The 19,658-nt window shown below is 62.2% G+C and overlaps 1 protein-coding gene across 2 annotated transcripts; it reads right to left on the minus strand.

The window, feature by feature from the left end:
* Nucleotides 1-581: 581 nt before the first annotated feature.
* NRTN (neurturin) lies at nt 582-14,619 on the minus strand. Of its 2 annotated transcripts, none has more exons than XM_045085873.1 (3): nt 14,228-14,619; nt 3,712-3,887; nt 582-1,171 (listed from the first exon to the last, which is right to left on the minus strand). In XM_045085873.1, exons 2-3 carry the CDS (start codon nt 3,878-3,880, stop codon nt 747-749), a joined length of 594 nt encoding a protein of 197 aa, XP_044941808.1. In that variant the 5' UTR covers nt 3,881-3,887; nt 14,228-14,619; the 3' UTR covers nt 582-746. The 2 variants fall into 2 exon arrangements, with proteins under 2 accessions (XP_044941808.1, XP_044941805.1); XM_045085870.1 differs by having other exon boundaries at nt 583-1,171; nt 3,712-3,931.
* Nucleotides 14,620-19,658: the final 5,039 nt, after the last annotated feature.

The following is a 19,658-nucleotide window of genomic DNA, read 5'->3' on the forward strand; positions in this document are numbered from 1 at the left end:
GACACATCGTAAATCCCCTCAGGAGTTCGGGCCAGGGCTTTAATAGGCCCAAGACCTAGGTCCTTGGGGACGGGGCTCTGCCCTAGCAGGCGCCGCTTTTGGGCTGGACGGGGCTGGCGCCCGCCCCAGACCTATCCCCACAGGGAGATGGGCAGCGCACATATATTTTTAGCTGGTGAAAGGAGATAGTGGCTCCGTGCGGGTAGACGGGGCCTGAGGAGGCCCTCGGGGGGAGGGAGGCTTGGGTCCACCTAGACCTCAGGCTCCTCGTCTGCCATTTGGCTCCCTCCTCCCGTTCAGAAGCCCACCTTTGGGGGCGGTAGAAGCGGGACACGTCAGAAGAGACACAGGGACCTAAAGGCAAGTGGGATGGACGGCTCCCGTAGACGTTGTTCCCACGCACACCCCTTCCCAGGTGTCACCGCAGGGAAAGAACCCTCTGTAGGCCAAGGGCACGGTGGTACCCGGCCCGTCCCCCTTTGCCCAGTGGATCTGGTGCCCCGCCCCACCCCACGTAGGCTGGTGTCCCTCCGACAGGTGGGCTCGCCCGGAACGCGGAATCACACCCAAGCTCCAATTTCCACACTTTATCTCGGTGCAGTAACTGGACAGTCCGGAGGCCTGGAAGGCACCTGCTGCGCACGCGCAGTCCGTCGCCGCGGGCCTGGCCAGGCGGGGCGGGTGGGGGCGCCGCCGCGCGGGCGTAGAGGGGGAGGCCGCCGTCCCGCCGGCCCGGTGAGGTAGGCTCAGACGCAGGCACACTCGCGCGCCGACAGCTCGTGGACCGTGTGGTAGCGGCTGTGCGCGTCCAGGAAGGACACCTCGTCCTCGTAGGCCGTCGGGCGACAGCAGGGCTGCGCGCGCACCCGCTCCCGCCGGACGCGCCTCCGCTGGCGGAGCCGCCGCAGCCCCAGGTCGTACACGCGCGCGGCCGCCTCGCAGGCGCCTGCGCAGTAGCGGAACAGCACCGTCTCGTCCGACGCGTAGCCCAAGCCCAGCTCGCTCACGCGCACTTCGAGCTCGCGCAGCCCGCACGGCCGCGCCCCCGATCGCGCGCGCGCGCGTCTCCGCCGGGCCCCCGCCCGACGGTGCGGACGCGGGGATCTGCCGGCCCAGGGCGTCAGCTGGCGCAGCTCCACCGCGTCCGGGGCGCCCTGCAGCAGCGCTCGATCTGCGGGGAGAGACACAGAGCGGGGTGGGTCGGTGGGGAGCTGGGGGAGAGCTCCGACCATCGCCCTTCCCCTCCTTAAACAGCCCCTTTCTGGGCCCCGGGGGCCTTCGCGCACCCTCCCAAGGCCAAGTCTCAGCTCACGGCCACTTCTCAACATGGCCCCTAAACGGTCCCTGTCTGGGGGCCCTGCGGGATGCCTGAGCAGAAGCCCAGGCAGGGCCCCATGGCTCCCAACGGCCTTCTCTGGACCCAGCCCCTGTGTTGGGCACCGGCCCTTCCGCTGGGCTGTTAATGAGTCCCTAGCTCACTCTGTGGGGGCCCCACCCAACACCCGCACCCACCCCCCTCCGCTCCGTCGCGTGCTGGCACTCAGTGTCTCCGTGAACAGCACCACATCGGGCTGGGTGGGCTGTTCAGACGTGCAGACGACAACAGCAGCAGACACCGAGGCCTGGTGTGGGGACCGCGTGGGGAGGCAGCAAGGGGATAGCCGGGCTTCCCCCGTGTTACAGGTGAGACAACTGGCCACCCAATAGGGCAGAGACTGGCCCAAGGCCACAGCACTTGCAGGTGACAGAGTGAGAGAGACACGAGCACGGGCTTTTTCCGGCCTCCCTCGTGTGGCCAAGTTTGGCCCAGGTCCAATTCTCTGCGCTCCCACGGTGCCGGGAGGTGCCCCGAGTCACAGATTCCCAGGGCCCCGGAGCCTAAATTTATTTCCCAGGCGGCTGGGCTGCCCCAGTCCTCTGGAGAGCCTGGCAGGCATGCCAATGGCAGGTGGCACTGATAGTGGAAAGGCAGGGGGGGCTCCCAGCCTCTGAGCAGGTAACAGGCATGCTTGTGGTTGGGAGAGGAGACCCTGAGTTTATCCCCTGCCTGGCAGCACCCTGGCTCAGGGAGACCCTAGGGAGAGGGTGTGTCTGTTTCCGAAGGACATCTCAGGAAGCAGACAGACCCTAATTGAGAGTCTTGCTCTGCCAGTTCCAGCCCTGTAAAACTTCAGGCAGGTGATGGCCCTGCTCTGTGCCTCACTTTCCCTGTCTGCTCAAGGAGCTCGGAGTATTCCGATCTGGCTGAGGCTGTGGCTCTGGAAAGTGGGGGTCAACTGAGCATGTTTCCAGTTCTTGAAGCCCTGGGCGAGGACTGGGGTGGCCGGTGGCATCTGCTCTGGGGTTTGGTTGGAGCCTACCTAACTTAGGGTGCCTACATTTCCACCCTGTAGTGTGCCTGTCTCTCAGGTATACATCCACACAGTTATTGTGGCGCGGTGGGGGGCGGGAAGGAGGCGGTTGCCAGATACAGTACAGATGCCCGGTTAAATTTGCATCTCAGATAAACAGTGAGAGCTCTCTTAGCCTATGTGTCCCTGCCTCCCTCCAGCAGGCCTGGCCACCTGCACAGGGTCTGAACACACCCAGATGAGACGAGCAACAGCTCCCCCCCACCCGAGCCCCACCCCGAGCTCCCACCGCCCCCCGCCTGCAATTCCAACACCCGCGCATTGGGCTCAGGGGGACTCGGACCGGGGGGTCAGCAGCCACTCTCTTTCCTTAGTAGGACTGCGCCCAGGAACAGGCTGCCGGGTGAGCAACCCCCGCCTAGGGGCCGAGAGCCTTCCCAGTGGGTCCCCGAGATCCCACCGTCGGTGTCGCAGGCTCAGGCTCTAAGCGCTAGGTTTGGGGACCCCACCCGCGTCTCTTGAACTCAGGGTCTTGGGAAGGGCTTTGCTGCCCGCGGGAATAAGCGGAGGGCGGAAGTGGAGCCCGTGCCTCAGGCCGCCCTTGTCCATTGTAAGGACAAGAAAGGAGGATTGTGTGGGCCGGCAGGGCGGGCGCGGACTTGCCCACGAACCGCACGCGGTGCAACCCCGCGGGCGCCATGCACGCGCCGCTTCCGCGCCCACACCTCAGCCGCCGGCGTGGCGCCCGCGTGGACACGCGCGCACTCACAGGAGGTCGGGACCCAGGCCCTTCCACCCCAACTCCGTCAGGTGGGCGGGGCAGGGGGCGGGCCCCAGGGAGGAGCGGGGATCACGGGCGCCAAGGCCACGCCCCTCGAAGGGGGCGGTTCTGTATCGCCACCCCAAGGCATTTCCCCTGCCCATTTCTCCCAACCTGTGTCTCTCTGTGTCTGAGCATCTCTGTTTCTGTTTCTCCGCCCATTTCTACGTCTCTCGGGGTTTCCCCCTCCCCTTGGTCCTTGTCCACTGGGCAGTTCCTTGGGGTCTCGGGTCCGGCCTTCCGGTACCTGCATCCCGTGCAGCGCATGGGAGCTCCCCCATCACAGAGGTTGGATGCCCCGGTCTAATCTCCATCCGGACCCCTGGCCCCTCAAGACCAGAACCTAATTCCTTGTGACAGCTGAGCCCAGAGACCCCCAGCTCCCAGGAACCCCTCCACCACCACCCCTGCCAGGACCCTGGGGCAATTTGCACCCTCCCCACCCCATCTAAATTAAGCCTCTTTAGCCCCTAAATAGAGTTCCACCACTATGGCCGCCTCCCTATCAGGGCAGCTGACTTAAGTCGGGGACCCCCTTACACTGGGCCAGGCGGGCGATCCGGGCGTCCAGGGTGCGAGGTGGGCGGCGTAGTGGCGTCAGTGCGGGTCCCAGGCGGTGGCTGAGGAGCAGGCCGTCCCGACACATCCAGATGGAGAGCACCGAGCTGCAGAGCACCGAGGCCAAGGCTGCCGCCTTCCAGCGCTGCATCCTCGGCCTGCGGGCACGTGATGGTCAGCCCCACGGCCTCCGTCTGTCTGTCTGTCAGTCAGGCAACAAACGGAAACAGAGAGCTGGGCCAGGCGCCGGGGACACGGTGGGGCCCCTGATTTCCAACCACTTCTGCTTAATGATCAGTAATAACATAGACACGACTCATCAAGGAACCACTGAACCAGCTTGTGAAAAATGCTGCCCAGGAAAGCGGTGGGCACTGTGCCAGGAGTAGCAGGGCAACCGCCCCCATCCGGGGCTGCCACAGTGCTTTCCTGAGCATTGACGAAAGCTGAGGCTTGAACAACCAAGGTAGGAGTCCGCCAGGCACAAGAGAATGGCATCTCATGCAGGCGGGAAGAGCCAGTACAAAGGTCCTGAGGCTGAACCAAAGTTGGCCAGTGCAGCCAGGAGGCTGGAGCCCAGGGAGCCTGGAGGGGAGACTGGAAGGAGGTGAGGGTGCTCCCAGCAGGGGGCACTGTGGGACTGGGGGGTGTGGAGAACAGAATGTGCTCTAATGTGTTCCTGACATTGGGGTCCTCCAGAGTACCTCCCTCCCCTCTCCGAGCCTGAGTTTCCCCTCCAGACAGATGAAACTACTGCCCAGGAACAGGTGTCCATGGACCTAAGCTGCACTCGACCCACCCACCCGCAGGCCTTTGCACAAGCCCCTCCTCCCACCCAGCACAGTCTCTTCTCCTCCTCGCCACTCCCAACCCCCTCTGAGTCTCAGCTTGGACAGCGACTCCCCCAGGAAGCCCTCTCTGGCTGCTCTCACCCGCGCCCGCCCCCCCCCACCCCCTGCCCCGGGTCGGAGCAGGTGTGCACCCCCAGTGGCTCCAGCCTTCCCGCCGTGTTTCACGGATGACTCAGTGCTGGGCCCGTCCAGCCCCGGCGCCCTGAGTGCACACAGTAGGTGTTTCCGGAGGCCTGCGCATTCCGGCCCACCCGGGCCAGAGCTTCTCCCCGCCGCTGGGCGGCCCCCAACCCGGGTTTACATTCCCAGGCCTGGCAGCCTAGTGGCAGCCCGCCCGGTGTAAACATTTACACGGAGCGCTGAAAGCCGCGCTGGAGGCCGGTCAGCGCCTGGGCTGGGCTGTGGGGTGCCGGGCGCCCCCACGCGCGCACCTCGGGCGGCTCAGGCTGCTGGCCCCTGCGCGGAGCCCGCATTTGCGTGCGATTTGCATTTCAGTCTGGCCTGGACCCCGCAAGGGCAGGCTGGGCTCAGGGGGTCTGGAACCGCCTCTCCATGCCTCCTCCCAACCCGGCACCTCCGCCCCACGGAATCGCTGGCGTGGGACCTACAGCCGCTAGACAGTAGCAGGGCACATGTATTAAGCACCTGCTGTGTACCAGAGCCGGTGCTGAGCCCACCTAGGAGGCATGGTGAGCTCCACTTACAGCTGGGGAAAGGCGGCACACAGCAGGTAGGGCTTAGGCAAGGGCACAGCTAGAAAAGCATCTGGGATTGGAATCTGCCTTCTTGGGTGGGACACACACGTGGGGGCTTTGCGGGGCTGGGCTTGGTCGTGGATGCCCGATGCCTGTGGAGTCCCCCTGAGAACTAGGCTGCCCCATAGGAGGTGTGGGGGAGGAACAGTGGTGGCCCCTGTGGCTGGAACAGAGTGAGGGGGGTGGAGGGGGGAGGAGGGGAGGCCGGGGAGGGGCCCGCGGCTGGTCTGGCAGGGCCTTGGTGGCCACGGGGGGCACATCTCATTGTCAGGCTGGTGCAGCAAGCAGAGGGCAGCCTGGAAGTTGTCAGGTGCCCCAACCCGCCCCCTGGCCTGAAGGAGCATCTGCTTTATGCTTTGGGGCCATAAAGCCCTCTCTGCACGCCCAGCACCCCGCGTGCTCTCACGCACGTCCTGCCGTGGTGTGCCTCCGTTTCCCTGTTAGGCTGGCACGACAGCCCCGCCCGGTGCCAGGCTCTGGTCCTGTTTCTGCGGAGGCCTTCCTGGGGGGGTTCCTGAGAGGCTGGATGGGCTGGGAGACGGCCTGGCCCCCAGAACCCCCGGTGTCCTTGGAGCCGCGGACCCCCCGGAGCTCTGCTGGGGGGCAGGAAAGCAGAGGGCCAAGGGTGGAGGGGCCCGGTGGGTGCGGCTGATAAGCGTCTGTTAACAATGGGCCTTTCAGGAAGGGGGTCACCCAACTGGTTTGTGTCTGGCGCGGCCCTGACACACGGAGGTGCTGCGCGTGTGGCCGAGGGCTCGGGGAGGGGGCCCGCTGTGCACCATCCGTGTGTCTAGGTCCTGAGGCTCCTGGTCCCCGGTAGGTGGGCTCACGGCACACATGGGGGCTCACAATCACTCACACTCGGCCTTCTTGTCCTCGGTCACGCACCTGGGTGCTCTCACTCCCGTGCACTCCCAGACGCTCCTGCACGCAGACCCTGGGACACGCCGTCGCTTGCACACTCCGACACCGGCCCACTTACACTCCCTGCGCTCGTGCTCACCAACTCCTTCCAGCAGGGTGGGGCTCACACACGCAGGTGTTTTCACGTGCACACGGGCATTTTCACTCATGTTGGAAACAGATGGCCGTGCCCTCACACTCACATGGCTGGTGTCTCACACGTCCATCCGAACGGGAGCACACTCACGTCCAAGGGCATTGTCACACACACTCCCGACATTATTCCACTCCCGGAAGTTTTCACACTCACCCCCTCAAGGAAGGTTACACTGACAGACACAGACACAGTCACGAACGAGGGCATGCATACTCATATCTTCCAACACGATCACACTCACTTATTGGAACACAGTCGCGCATTCAACCATTCTCACACGCCATATCACTACCTCACTCACATCCTAGTGTCCTGCACTCAGAAGCTTGGGCGTTCACACTGAGGCATGTTAATGCTCACACTCACGCGTTACGGCAGCCTTGTTTACCTGCTAGTGTAATTCACGCTCACACATGGTCACACTTGGGCAGTTTCCACCACACTCGTAGGTTATCGTGTTTGAATACAGCCCTGCTCACACACGAGCATGTGCGCACACTTGGGCACTCGGACACAGCTTGAACACAGCTCTGTTCACACACTAGCATGTGCGCACACTTGGGCACTCGGACACAGCACAGACCGGCTGCTCTTGTCCTCCGGAGCTCTCACCCTCCCGGCCCCTCGGGTGTTCTTAGCCTCTTGCACACATGGGAGCCCCTACACAAGCGTTTTCACACTCTCAAGAACAACACACATGGTCTCTGGCACATTGGCCCAGAGAACAGCAGGTCTGGCCATGCAGGCATGTCGCCCCCCGAGCCCTCCCCTGAGCACTCAACCTGTGCACACTCAGGGACACACACCTACAGGCGTGGGGTGTCCCACATTGTTTGCACGCTTGGCCTAGGACCGAACTGGGCCCGCCACCTGCTTGCCTCTGCCATTCTCACTTCGTGCCCACAAGCTCATACGCATGGGGACATGGGGACACACTGGTCCAGGGCCTCCCTCGCTGCTCAGACAGGGCCTGGCCCTGGTGTCCTCTCAACTCTCAGAAAATGTCCGGACCCTGGAGAATCCTCACTGCCCAGGGAAGGAATCCACCCATTTCTTGGGGTCCCTGACAGTCTGAACTCCAGAAAGTCGGATCCGGGAAGACCTTACTTCCAGCTGGAGGCCACAGAGCGCCCAGGGCTGGGACGCGGCCCAGAGAGGGGTGATGAGTAACCCAGAGTCACACAGCCAGGCGAGCCCTTCCTATCTTCCAAGGAACAGACAGTCAGGGTGAGGGTGTGTGTGTGGGGGTGTTTCTGGAACCTTTCCTTGGTAGTGCCAAGAAACTCTGCTCATTATCCTGGTGCCCAGGCAACGCCCTAAGGCTCCACCTTTCCACGGAGCCTCCCAGGAGACACAGGCCAGGCATTCCTGTTCTCGAGGTCAACAGCCTCCTTCCTGCAGAGCTCCTGGCCTCAGGGAGGCACTGGTTTCTTGCTCATTCCCAGGGAGAAGAAGGATGGGCGAAGGCACTTCTTTCCGTCCACTCGTCTCTCTAGGCTGAGGGAGGTCTTGAATCCGGGCCTCCCCCCATCTGGTAAACTCCTACTCATCCTTCAGAGCCCTAGCTCCTATGGAACCTCCTCCAGGAAGCCTTCCTGGCTTCCCATCTTGGATCCCCAGCTGTGGGTCCCTCCCTCTTACCTAGCCCCACTGGCATAGTGTTTGGACCCACATCTGTCTTTTCTGGACTGGGGGACTTTTGAGGGCTAGCCTGGCCTGGGTCCTTTTAAGGCACGGGCAGGCGTCAAGAATTCTGTTCACAAAGGTATGAGCTTGAGCGCCTGGGGGGCTCAGTCGGTCGGGGGTCTGCCTTCAGCTCAGGGCATGATCCCAGGGTCCTGGGACTGAGCCCACATCGGGCTCCGTGCTCAGCAGGAAGCCTGCTTCTCCCTCTGCCTCTGCCTGCCACTCCTCCCGCTTCTGCACTCGCTCTCTCTTTCTCTCTGTGTCAGATAAATAAATAAAATCTTAAAAAAAAAAAAAAACAACAAAAAAGGGTGTGCTGCGGCTCCTTGGCTTCCGTACTTGAGCCCCTGTGGGGTCTCCTTCCGCATACACCTCCTCCTTCGCCACCGCACTCCTGGACACCTCCTGGGCCTTCCTAGAGGGGATCTCCCTGAAGGGTGCTGCCCAGCCCCGTGGGAACTCGAGGGAGGACACGGAGGAGCTGGACCGGCGGCTGGTGGGGCCGCTGTCACCGCCCGCGGGCAGAGTGAGCCAGGCCCCGAAGCGCTGCGTGTGCCCCTGCGGGTGAGCGGGTGTGCGCGTGAGGAAGGGCTTGTGTCTGAGCCCCACGGCACCTGGCTCCAGATGGCTGCCTTAGGATCCCTGCTCTGCCTCTTCCTTGCTGGATGACTCAGGGCAAGCCCCTCCCTCTCTCTGGAGCCTCAGTTTCCCCCTCCGCACAGCGAGCTGCCTGGGACACCTCTGCTCTCATCGGGAGGGCCAGCTCCTGCATTCAGGGCAGACCTGCGGGCCTGGCCGGTGGCAGCAGCGGGCCGGCCCCGGCCTCCGCCCCCGGAGCTGACAGCAAGGGGGCTCCCTGCTCCTCTCCTTCCCCCTAAAAGGCCCCTGCAAGTTCCCGTGGTGGGGAAACTGAGGTCGCAGGAGGGGCAGGACTTGGCCTCCGTCGAGGCAAGACTCAATGGTCCCTGCAAAAGAAGAACCAAATTCCACAGCTCACAAAAATGTGCCCCCTCCCTGGGAGGCCCCAGGGCCCAGCCCCGCCCCATGGTGGAGATGGGGAGGCCAGGGCAGCCTCGAGCCGGCGACACACATCTGGGGGTAAACCAGGAACATCTGGCTAGCGCAGCTGGTTCCGATGCCGCGTCTGCAGGGGCCTCATGGGGGTGGGGGGAAGCAGTTAGAAACACCCCCAGCCAACCTTCCGTGCCTAGCTGGAGGTGGGGGCCCAGCCTCTCGCCTTTTCCCCACCCAGAAGCTCTCTGTTGCCCACTTGCTAGAACCATCACTGGCTCCCTGCCTTTTTTTTTTTTTTTTTGGATTGATTGATTTGAGATTGATTTTTTGATTTGATGGATTTGAGAATCAATCTGAGCTCCTGAGCTTCCATGAAGGGGCTCCAGGTGTGTCTTCACCAGAGGGAAGCCGAGAGAGGCACAGACAGAGTGACGTCTGGGGTGGGGGGGTGGGACTGTGCTGATCGCCCTGTGACAATAATAGCAGCAAAAAATAAATAAAACTAAAACTAATAGCTCACACTAGCACCAGCGCACACCGTCCTGGTGCTGTTCTAAGCACTTTACACAGAATAATTCACAGCAAAGTATGGACTATTTTATCTCCATTCTGGGGGTGGGAAAACAGGTCCAAGAAGTGACATTATTTGCTCAAGATCAAACAGAATAGAGTGTAAGTGGCCAAGCTGGGACTGGAACAGATAGTCAGGTGAACTCCTACTCATCCCTCAGAGTCCCAGCCCCAATACCCCCTCCACATTCTTAATCATGGTACCGCATGGCCTCTCTAATAGCAACAATAATAACATTAACGCCCCCACCACGCAGGCTATTATGTTTACTTAGTGTCAAGTACTGTGCTAAGTGCTTTCCACAGGTTTAATGGTCCCCACAGTCCCTGGAAAAGATGTCGTTTCCCCGCACACAGCTAGTTGAGCATCTGACTCCTGATTTCGGCTCAGGCTCTGCACTCAGTGGGGACTCTGCGAGAGTCTCTGCCTCTCCTCCTGTCCCTCCTTCCCCACTCGTCCCCATGAACGCGCGCTCTCTCTCTCTCTCTCTCTAAATATAGACAAATAAAATCTTAAAAAAAAAATAAAGAAAAGAAAAGGCAAGGAAAAGAAAAGAAAAAAAGTGCCAAACTGAGGTTGAACCTGGGTCTCACTCCAAACGTGTTCTCTCAAATGCCTCCACAGCCCCTGGGTCCTGGTGGCCAGGGCCATGGGGAGGGGGTGGCAAGCAGCGGGTGGGCACCATAGGTCCTGCTATCTGGGAGAAAGGGGGGCTGATACCCATGGAAATAAGAGGTTTTCTCGACGACCCGTAGCAGAGCAGAGCCAGCAAGTAAATCAAGTGTCCACATGGCAGCAAGCCCCGTGTGCCAGGCTGAGTTCTGCCCCCAACACACCGGATCAACACTTACTGAGCGCCTACTGTGCGCTGGGCCAGGCAGGGAACCGAGGCTAACCTGCGCCCCACCCCGGCCAAGCCTCCCGTCCAGTCAGGGAGGTGGAGAAGGAAGAAGAAATGAATAAGGTAGCTTAGATGTTGGCAGTAGGGTAACAAAACAGAACACAGGGAAGTCATAGTGACTGGGGGAGACTTTGGGGGTGAGCAGCCAGGGGGGCTTCTTAGAGGAGGCCGTCTTGCAGCTGAGACCAAGTGAAGATTTGGAGAGAGTGTTCTAGGTGGAGGAGTTGCAGGAGCAAATGGATTTTGGGGGTCAGTGCGGGGAGACAGAGGGCCATGGGACCTGCATGGTCAGCTCTCCAATCCACCCCCCCCAACCACCACCAGTGCCTGGAATTCTCATCCTGAACCTGCTGCCACGCGGGGCATGTTCTCAGGGAGACTGGGCTGGGGAGTGTGGGGGATGGGCAGGGCCACCAGCTTTTCTGGCCCAGCCCTCATGGGCTGGCCTGTAAAGTTCTCACCTTGACCGTACGTAGCAGGCTGGTCTGCCTAGCCAGGCTGGCCTGGGGCGGGCCTCGCAGGCATCTGGGGCGAGCAGGAGGGGGCTCCCTGGGGGGGGTGGATAACAGGATCAGCCTAATTAAGCCTGGCATGGGTAAGCAGCTGGTGTGGGGCCGGCGGGTGGCACAAGAGACTTGGGTCCTCTGGGAGTAGCCAGCAGGACACCGCGCAAAGCTGGCCATCGGACAGAGGGGGAACAGAGGCACAGAACCTGGGCCTGACTCAAACCCTACCATTGGTTTCCTGGGAACCTGGGAACCCAAGTCATCTCTTCTACCTCCCCAAGTACAAATTCTGCACTTGGTCCTCAACACATTGAGCTTTTTAGGCACGCTCTCTCGGGTGTCGGTCCCCAAAGCTGGGAAGTGAGACTACCTACTGCAAACGCGAGCCCCTTGTCTGATTTCTTCCAGGACCGACCTGAAGCCTGGTTCCCCTTGGATTTGGAGAAGCTCTTTCCTCTCCTGAACACCTTTGCTGAAGCGCCCCATTCTCCCCTCAGGCTTCCTTTGTAGCTGTTACCTCCCCTGAAAGTAACCTCGCCTGAAAATAACTTCCCACAAATATTTGTTGGTCAGTGAATGGTGTGGCCGTTGGGGTCAGGGCTCCTGGGCTTTGTCCTCCAAGGAAGACAGACTTGGACCCAGGGTGGGGCCCCGTGTGGGGAACAAAGTGTCTACATGAGGGTAGTAGGGTCGGAGGAGATTTCCTGGGAAAGGGGATTGAGAGGATGGGGCCGTGAAGGATGAGTAGGAGTTTCTAAGTAGGAAATGAGAAGTCATTCCGGGTAGCAGGAACTGCACATGCAAAGATCTGGCTGGCTGGCTTGGAAACCTCTCTTCCACTCCCTCACCCACCCCCAGGTGTGTCAGGCACCAGGCCCATCTTATCCTGTACTTTGTCCTAGCACAGAGCTTGGCACACAATAGCTTGATGCTTAGAAAATATATGGGACAAGAAGGAAAGATCCCTCCGGCTCACACAGTCTCAGTTTTCTCAGCTGCAAACTGGGGAGAACCAGCCTCCTGCCGGGCCTGCCCAATGCTTACCTGGTGCTCACTAAGCAGAGGGAAAACCCCATCTGCCCGCCCCTCCTCTATCTCCCCATGTGGGCCTCGCCCCAGAGGTCCAGACTCCTCTGTCCTACCTTGGGGACCAGGAAAGATGTAGCTGCATTGGAATTTACAGTCTCAGCAAAGAACTCTGGGCCCAGTGATACCAGATGCATTAAAGACCCATTCCTCTCTGCTCTGTGTTTCCAGCCCTAACTTCTAGAAATCTGGCCCTGAATGCCCCCAGCCCGGTTTTTCCTGGGCCAACCTCTCGGAACGGTCTCTCCCTCCCATATTCATCCAGACACTGGATTCTCCAAAACCAGTTGTGTTTTTACCTGCCTCCAGATCTCTGAATGTGCAGTTCCTGCTACCTGGAATGCCCTTTCTTTTCCCACTTAGAAAACTCCTATTCATCCTTCACAGCCCCAGCCCCAATGCCCCTCCTCCAGAAAGTCTCCCTTGATCATCTTACCGTGAGGTAGACCCTTTGCTCCTCACTCTGGGCTCCACTCTGGGCTCCACCCTGGGTCTGTCTTCCCTGAAGGACAAGGCCCTTGAGCCTGGATACCAACAGTCAGCCACACCATCACCATCCAGCAAACATTCATGGGAACAATCTCTCGATTGTGTCCTTGTGCCAGGCTGCAAACTCGTTCCTTCTCCTGCCCAGATTCTTGAAAGCTGTATCCTCTGCTTGTTTCCCAGAAGACTGAGGTCTGAAATCTGAGGGATAGTCCCGATGGTGGAATTTCAGCCAGGTGCCCTGCCGCTGGGGGGCTGCTGCTCTTTCCTGCACGGCTAGAACTAGCTCTTTGTAGCTCGCCACTAGGAGTAGTCTACAAGGCCCAGGGGTGGCTTTGGAACCCTGAACTTCAGGAGTCCTTGGATGAAGGGAATGTGGAGGGGTGTCCAAAGGGCCCCAAGGCAAGGGGGCTGGTGGCGGAGGGGGGGATGGGTAGGGGGGACTGGCAAAGCTAGAAGTCTTCCCTCCACTGACATCCGCCTAGACCAGTCACGCCCCACTGGGGTTTCCTCAGCCTGGGGCACTTGAAGACAGACAAAGAGTGACATGGAACACACAGAGAAGGATTGAGCAGAGAGAGGGCAGGGCAGGAAGGCAGGAGTGAAGAAAGTCAGGAGTCTGGCCTCCAGCAAACACCTCCCTCCCAGGACCATGGCCATGCTCCCCAGATCTGGGTTGGGGTCCCAGACTTGCAGATAACCACAAGCCCAGAGCCCAGCCAGTGACACCATGATATATACAGTTACTTCTTGGGGGAAGGAGTAGTGGTGCCACCAAGTCCTGGGAGTGGCCGTTTCTCTCTCCAGTCCCACCCCAAATCTGCCCCCGTCTGTATCCACCGCTGCCTAATGACTCCTAACCCACACGCTGCACCTTCTGGGAGAATTCCGAGACTATCCTGAGCAAGAGATGCCTTTTTTAAAAAGCAGGAGGCACAGCCCCCTCTCCTTCAAATACACTCTTCGCCCTTAAGGGACTACCCTCCCCCCAAAAAGGGTTTCGCGCCCTCTTGTGGCTGAACAGGCGGCTCCCAGAGCCGAGAGAGCCGGGCCCTTACCGGAGGACACCGTGTCCCCGGAGGCGGCGGCGGCTGGAACGCGCCACTGACAGATGTTTACTTCTGCGCGCAGCTGGGCCGCGACGGCAGCTCCCCCGGCTGGGGTCTGCGGATCCGAATGTCCCCCACAGCCCCTTGTACACCACAAGGCAGCGCGTGTGTCTGGGTCTCGCCCTCCTGGAGGCTGGGGAGGGGATTCAGGCTGCCCCCGCTTCCACCCTGTTCAGACGCACACTTGGGGGGGTCCAAGGAGGCAGAGGCGCGCCCGCCCCGTCGGACAAGGACCCTGGCCAGATCCTGGCTTGGAGAGGCGCCGAAGATCGCCCTGCCCACCTCTGCCCCCCCCTGCCATGCGCGGACCTGTCGCCCCCTAGACCACACCTTCATACACATGCCGGTTCTTGGCTAGGGGAGGGAAGCTACCGGTCTATCCCGAGCCCCTGGTAGCCCCCAGATCCCCGTCCACGGAGCTGGTCCTCCCCCAGCGCCGATCCCCTACGGGTCCCCAGCCTGCCCTTGCTTACCTGCTCGGGGTGCCCGACTACCCGTCAGTGGTGGCCGCGCCTGCCGCCCGCGCCGACCCCAGCCCCTGCCCCTGCCGCCGCGACCGCCATCCGGGCCGCCTGGGCCCGCGGCGCTCGGGGGGGCCCGGGCCGGAGGGGGCGGCCGCGGGGGGGACGCGGCGCGGGCCGGCCCATGGCCCCCCCCGGGCTCGATCAGCCGCGGGCTGCGGCCAACCCGGCCGGGCTGGGGCTGGGGCTGGGGGCGCCCTGGACGGCCCGCGGCTCGGAGGGCGCAGAGCGCGGGGGCGCACGGACGGCGCGGGCGGCCTGAGCGCGCGGCGCTGGGCTCCGGGGCTGCTGCGCGAGGGGCCCGGGCTTTCGGAGCGGCTCCACGGCGCGCTCTCCCGCCGCCTCCGCCGCTCCCGCCGCGGACGGCTTGGCCGTCTCCGGGCGGGGGGCGGGGCTGGGGGCGGGGCCAGGGGCGGTGGCTCGGGTTTCCCGGGACGGGAGCCGCCCCCGCCCAAGGCGGGGGCCGGAGGAGCGCAGGTGGCTGGGGTGCAGGGGCCACAGCGCCCCCTCTAGAAGGTAATCTCCCCGGGCCCCCGGAGACCACGGCGGTGCCCCTTTAGGAAAGCCAGCTCCCCATGACGCCGCCTCCCCAAGGGCCCCCTTCTGGGATAAGACGCACAGCGCCCCCGACGCCAGTATCCGCGGCCTTGAGCGCCCCACGGTCTGGTGAGGATCTGATTTTACTGCCAGACTCCTGGGTCCTGCCTGGTCCCCTTTCGGAAAGCAGAGTCCCAAGAAGTACCCTCACCAAGGAAGCCCCTCAAGGGAGCCCCGAGCAGCGCCCCGCTAACTAGCTGTTTCCCACTCCTATTCCAGAGACCCGGTCAGCGCATCTTCCAAAAGTCTGGGGCCCCGAGAAGCCCCTCCCCAGATTCTCCTCGGGGGAATTAAGAGCTCCAGCACTACCCCAGACGGCGGTTACAACGGCTACAGTCTCCTCTTACCCCGCTGAAGATTGTGGGGTCTTCCTAGTCCTGCCCCAGGTCCTCTTTTTAGAAAGCTAAAGAAGCCCCCGGTGACAAAGCCATTCTAGAGAACTGAGACTCGAAGTTTTTTCCTAAGACCGTAAGTGATACCCTGAGACTGATGATACCCGCTGCCCACAGAGCCCATCACCAAGGGCCAGTTCTCCCCAGTCTGGCCTCAGAGCCCTGCGGGGGATCCCATCCCCGGCTCTCCACCGCGCTCTCTGGGTACCAAGACCCCGCGTTGCCCCTCCCGCCAGCGCGCCCAAACCCACCGGGCCCCCTCCCCGACGGCTCCGCGTTCCTAAAGCGCCCCCTGGCGGCCCCAGCCAACTGCGGGGTGGGTGGAGTGGGCGGGGCTGGAACCGCCGTGGCCCCGCCCCGCCGCGGCCTAGTTACCGAAAAACACCCTCCCTACAACCCCGCCCTCGGCCTCCGCGACCGGCTTTTTCCCGCGCGCCGCCTGCGTTCCTGGGGCCCCGTGCTCTGGTTTCTCTCTACTGCCGCCTGATTTCCTGGGGCCTCCTCGCTCCCGCACAGGCCGCCTGCCTTCCTCTGGTCCCAGACGCCCTGGGATACGTCTGGCTATTAGACCTTCCTAGGACCAGCGTCCCGTCTCCACGCCCTCAACGCGCGTACACACACACACACACACACACACACCCAAGGGGCCTGTACAACTTGCACTACAACGCAGTGTAGGCGGTGACAGGAGACACTCAGGCAGTCTCACTTCCTGTACTCGGGCTCATGCGGCTGGGGGGACGTCGGGGTCTGCGCACAGCCCCCAGGAAGGAGTCCGCCAGGACGTGAGCTTGTGGGTAGGCTGGGGGCAGAAGGATGAGCAGGTGTCAGAGAAGTGGCGGCGTCAGAGCTGCCTGGTCCTGGTCCAGGATGGGAAGGACAGGTGTCTGCTCTATGCAGCCTTGGGCCCATCCTTCTTGAATGTGCCTCAGTTTCCCCATCTGTAAACGGGTATTATGCGTAGATTCTAATAGGGTTGTGGTAGAGACTGAGTAAGTAAATAGGAGTGACCATCCCTGGCTTGTGGTGAGCGAGGCCCACGCCACCAGTGTCTGCCGTCATTGGTGTCACCACATGGTCCCAGTGACATCCTGGCCAGAAGAGAAGGGTACGGTCCCTGCGGCCTTTCACACACAGATGCCCAAATCTTTGGCCCAGGCAGGCTCCAGCCAGCGCCATTCTTATTCTCACACACACGGGGGCACACGGATGTCCCACAGCATCTCTAACACACACAGAGCGGTCACAACGACCCACGTCCTTGCCAAGGACAGGCATGGATGCACACACACACACACACACACACACACACAGAACACATTCACACAGGAGCCCACCGGCCCTCCAAGCAGCCCCTTGGTTGCTCATGTCCGCTCACGCACTCTCGGTGGCTTGCCCTGCACTCCCATGCCTCCTGGCGCTAATCTGCGCCGTTAATACACACACCGTGCGGCCCGCTCCACACCCACTGCTGGGACACACGGCCACGCGGAGACAGCTCCCGCCCCTGCCGTGTGCACACACACAGCCCCCACGCAAACGTTCCACACAGTCACTCGTGGCGCACACGCCCCCAAGGGTGCAGTACACACCCCACAGCCACCCAAGCGCAGGGGCCTCGGAGACACGATCACGCGTGCACACAAGCACGCACACACGTGTGAGGCCAGTCTGGGGGGTACAGCCCTCTGCACACAGGCGGCCCGGCCAGGAGCCCATCCCCATGCACCCAGCCACCATTAAGCTGTCACCAGCGGCCCCTGGCCACCTCCCACTCACCCCACACTGCCGGTAGCCCCCTCCCCACCGTGGCTGGGGCTGTGGGGGTGGGGGCGTGCAGACGCGTGGGGTGCAGGACACACACATGTGCCCACCATGTGGATGCTCGTAAAATGGTTGCCCGGGCAACAACGACTCAAAAACCCTCAGGGCTTCCTCTGGGGTGGGGAGGGCACCAGGGTGAGGCTGCGGCCAGGCGACACGGGAGGCTGGAGGTGGGACACCACCACCCTCCACCGCGGCCAGAGACCCCATCACACTCAGGCCCCCGGGGAACCCTGTTGTGCTCGGGGACAGCCCCACGTGGTCACAGGAGACACATGTCCATGGCGTCCCGACACCACCACATGCTGCTGCGTCACCTCTGGACGCTGTCACCAACCCACAGACTTTGTCACCCCCTGGACAGGCGGTGACAGACACCCTGTCGCACCGGTTGACTCACACAGCAGCTGGGGACTGGGGCGCACGCAGACACGCCCACCCTCTGGCCTCCCGCCCCCCTCAAAGGAGCTGTCTGGGCCCGGCTGTCTGGGAGGCCACGGGGATTCGGGGGCTGGTTCTATTTGCAGGAAACACGGGTATTTACAATGCTTTATTTTTAAACCCTCCTTCTCCCAGACTGTGGCTGCTGTGGGGCGGGGGTGGGTGGAACAGAGCCTTGAGCCTCCCCTGCTTCTAGAGCAGCCCGAGGGTTGTGCGGGGCTGTGTCTCCCCAGCGTGCAAATAGGCACAGAGAAACTGAGGCCCAGTGTGGAGTAGGGGGCGTCTGTGGGCCACATGGCCACTGTGGCCGATTTGAGCCTGCTGGCCCTGGGGTCAAGGCCAAGGTAGGGGTGGGACAGCGCAGGTGCACCCAGAGCCCAGGCCCTGTCACCTGTCAGCCCTCCATGGTGTTTGCCTGGAAATTAGTTCCGCTCCCTCGCTGCCTCCTCGGATGTCCCCCCGCTCCCCTGCCAGGTAGCTCCAGGCAACGCCCCCGCCCCTGCAGTGCTCTGTGCTCACTTGGCAGCTGTGAAACCTGGGGATCAGAGAGGTCAAGAGGATGGCCCAAGGTCACGGAGTAGGGGAAGAGGCTCAAACCGGGGCTGGATGATTCCAGAACATTCAGCCATGGCCATAGCTCCTCCTTCAGCCCTGACCCCCCAGGCTGGCCCCCCTGCCCTTGCTGCACAGTCATGGCTCCCAAGGGGAGTGCTCTGTTCACTAGTGGAGGCCCAGGCAGAGCTCTGGGAGGCCAGCGGCCGGCGGCCAAGACATGGACTTGGCCGGTGGAGAAGTTTCCATCTTAGCACCAGGAGCTGGTCCAGGCTCTGCAGGCCCCGGGCTGTACCTCAGGACCCCCAGGAACCAGCACCGCAGCAGGGGAGGTGGCCGGGAGCCCTCTGTGTCTTCTGCCTCTCCTGCACCCACCCCCAGCATCTCCATATTCAACATTGCTCCACTCCACAGTGAGCTGGTCGCGGAGATGGCTGGGCCTCTTGGCTCCTCGGGGAAATTGCTCCCACAGCCGTTCTGTGCCCAGTGCAGACCCTCAGGGACTAGCAGTGTCGCTCTCCTGTGGAGAAGGGAAAGGGCTTGCCAGGGGTCACTGGGACAGCTCAGGAATGCCAACTGCCAGCCAAGAGTCTCCCCTAAAGTGGGCTTCAGTTCTCAATTTAACAACCTGGCCCCAAGCTGGAGGATGCTGAGCAGAGAGAAGCCTCAGCCCCGATGGGAGACCCAGCCCAGGTCAGAGAGAGGGCCCGGGGGGGCCAAGAGGAGCTGGTGGCCTCGGCCAGCATAGGGCCCTTGAGGCCTGTGGGCGGCGGGAAGGAGCTGGCCAGTTCCAGGCGAGGGAGGATGGGAAAAGCAGGGCCGGCGGCCATCCCCATAGGGCCATTTGCAGCCACAGGCCACAGGTCGGGGGCCCTCTCCCTGGGGGCCCTCTCCCTGCAAGGTGGGAAAGCCATCAGGCCAGCCCAAGGGAGTCAGGGCAGCAGGGCAAGCGGCCGGGCAGGGCCTGGGCGGGGGGGGGGGGGGTTTGTGGGCACATGTGGGGCAGGGCAGGGGCTCACACAGGCACAGCCAGCCACACCCCCACACACAAAAGCCACAGATGTGTGCACACTGCCACACACACACACACACACACACACCAAACACAGACACACATAAACACGTGCACTCAGAAACACAATTATATTCACAGCCCCCCCCCCGAATCAGACACACTCCCCAGTCACATAGCACAATAGATGCGTATACACCATCACACGTGCAAAAACCATAGACACTTACAACACACACACACTCACACACGCAGCAGCCCCAGCTGCCAAGGCTCACGGGTGCCCTGTGGCACGCCCCCCCCCCCCAGCACCCTGGCTCTTACCACCCTCCGCCCAACCCTGCTGTCTCACGTCCTTGGCCTGGGCTGCCCTAATCCCTGTCTCGTGTCCTGAAGCCAGGAGATAAGGGGCAGCTGCAGCCCCAGATAAAGGAGGCGCAGCCACAAATCCGGGGTGGCCCCGGCAGAAACGGGCACTGAGCCCGGGCCGCACCTGTCCTGCTGCTGCCTCCCCATCCGGCCTGGCTGCCTGGCTGAGAGGGCCAGTGAGGGCAGGGGAGACAGA

Source organism: Mustela putorius, unplaced genomic scaffold (genome assembly GCF_011764305.1).
Source record: "Mustela putorius furo isolate JIRA1106 unplaced genomic scaffold, ASM1176430v1.1 tig00000095_pilon_pilon_pilon, whole genome shotgun sequence".
Classification (NCBI taxonomy): Eukaryota; Metazoa; Chordata; class Mammalia; order Carnivora; family Mustelidae; genus Mustela; species Mustela putorius.